General features: G+C 42.2%; 1 protein-coding gene across 1 annotated transcript in view; it reads left to right on the top strand.

Moving 5' to 3' along the window:
* Positions 1-1077, top strand: part of usp28 (ubiquitin specific peptidase 28) — a gene marked incomplete at its 3' end in the record, with an annotated part of 25858 nt that extends 24781 nt beyond the window's left edge. Inside the window, exons 24-25 of the mRNA XM_032534321.1 lie at positions 19-142; positions 1030-1077. Coding sequence (XP_032390212.1) covers positions 19-142; positions 1030-1077 — 172 coding nt within the window. The remainder of the gene's footprint in view (positions 1-18; positions 143-1029) is intronic.
* Positions 1078-1079: the final 2 nt, after the last annotated feature.

The following is a 1079-nucleotide window of genomic DNA, read 5'->3' as shown; positions in this document are numbered from 1 at the left end:
TGTGTGTGTGTGTGCCAGGATGCGGGAGGCACTGATATTCCTGGCTCATGCGTACGAGACTAACCTCACCCTGCTGAAGAACGGAGAGAAACGTGGCATAGACAAGTCTCTTATTTCCGTTTACAGAAGGAAATGCCTCACTGTGAGTAAAGCCGCTCTTGCTGTCAGTGTGTGTGTGTGTGTGTGTGTGTGTGACTACAGTACATCATTGTGTACTGTTATGACGGCACTGAGCTCAATCATTCTGCATTGTTAGGAGAAAAAATAAAAAGGTTGTTTCTGAAGAAAGTTACGATATGAAAATGGGACTTTCCACGGCAGTCTGCCCTTGTAATTTGATAGTTCTTGAATGCAAGTAGACATTTTGGCCCACGCTTGAGGAAATTTCAGGAGACATCAGAATCATAGAAGTTGTCCTTTGGGAACTATCACTGTCCTTGTGACATTTAATGACATTTGGCCAATAGTTTCTGACACATCTTACTCTGCAACAACAGACCAACATTGCTATAATTAGGCTGTGTCACTAACCGGACTAATGTTTAGATCAGAAGCACTTGGCTAAGTGACCTACTTACGGTCTCAGTAGTTCATACATGAATATGAAGTTAAAATTCAAAGTTCAATATTGACCCTGGAACTAGAAGTTGAGTAAACAGCCTTACCACAAATTCCATTTAGTGGCTTTTCTGGAGCCTTCGATCAGATCACATGAATTTAAATGGATAGTTTGGATCTTTTGAAGTAGGGCTGCCTGCTTCTCCAACCTGGGGGTGCGCTAAGTGCCTTCTACTCTAAGTTATACACTCACTATGGATGAGTACCTCATACAACCCAACCTTAAAAATTCTGAAGTATGCCTTAAAGCCTTCAGATCAATAAAAATGTAATTTTCCTGAAATGCTTTATGGGCACAGTGTTGCAAAGTGATCAAACACACATAGGAAGTACAGAGGAAACTTCGTGGCAATAACTTTTACTCTTCTCTCCATCCCCCTAATCCTCCTCCTCTCAACTTCCATCACACAGGCATTGAATGAAAGTGCATCGCGGCTGTTTTGCAGCGGTGAGGAGACCAA

This window comes from Etheostoma spectabile, chromosome 13, assembly GCF_008692095.1.
Source record: "Etheostoma spectabile isolate EspeVRDwgs_2016 chromosome 13, UIUC_Espe_1.0, whole genome shotgun sequence".
Lineage (NCBI taxonomy): Eukaryota > Metazoa > Chordata > Actinopteri > Perciformes > Percidae > Etheostoma > Etheostoma spectabile.
This window is presented reverse-complemented; position numbering and strand designations above follow the sequence as displayed.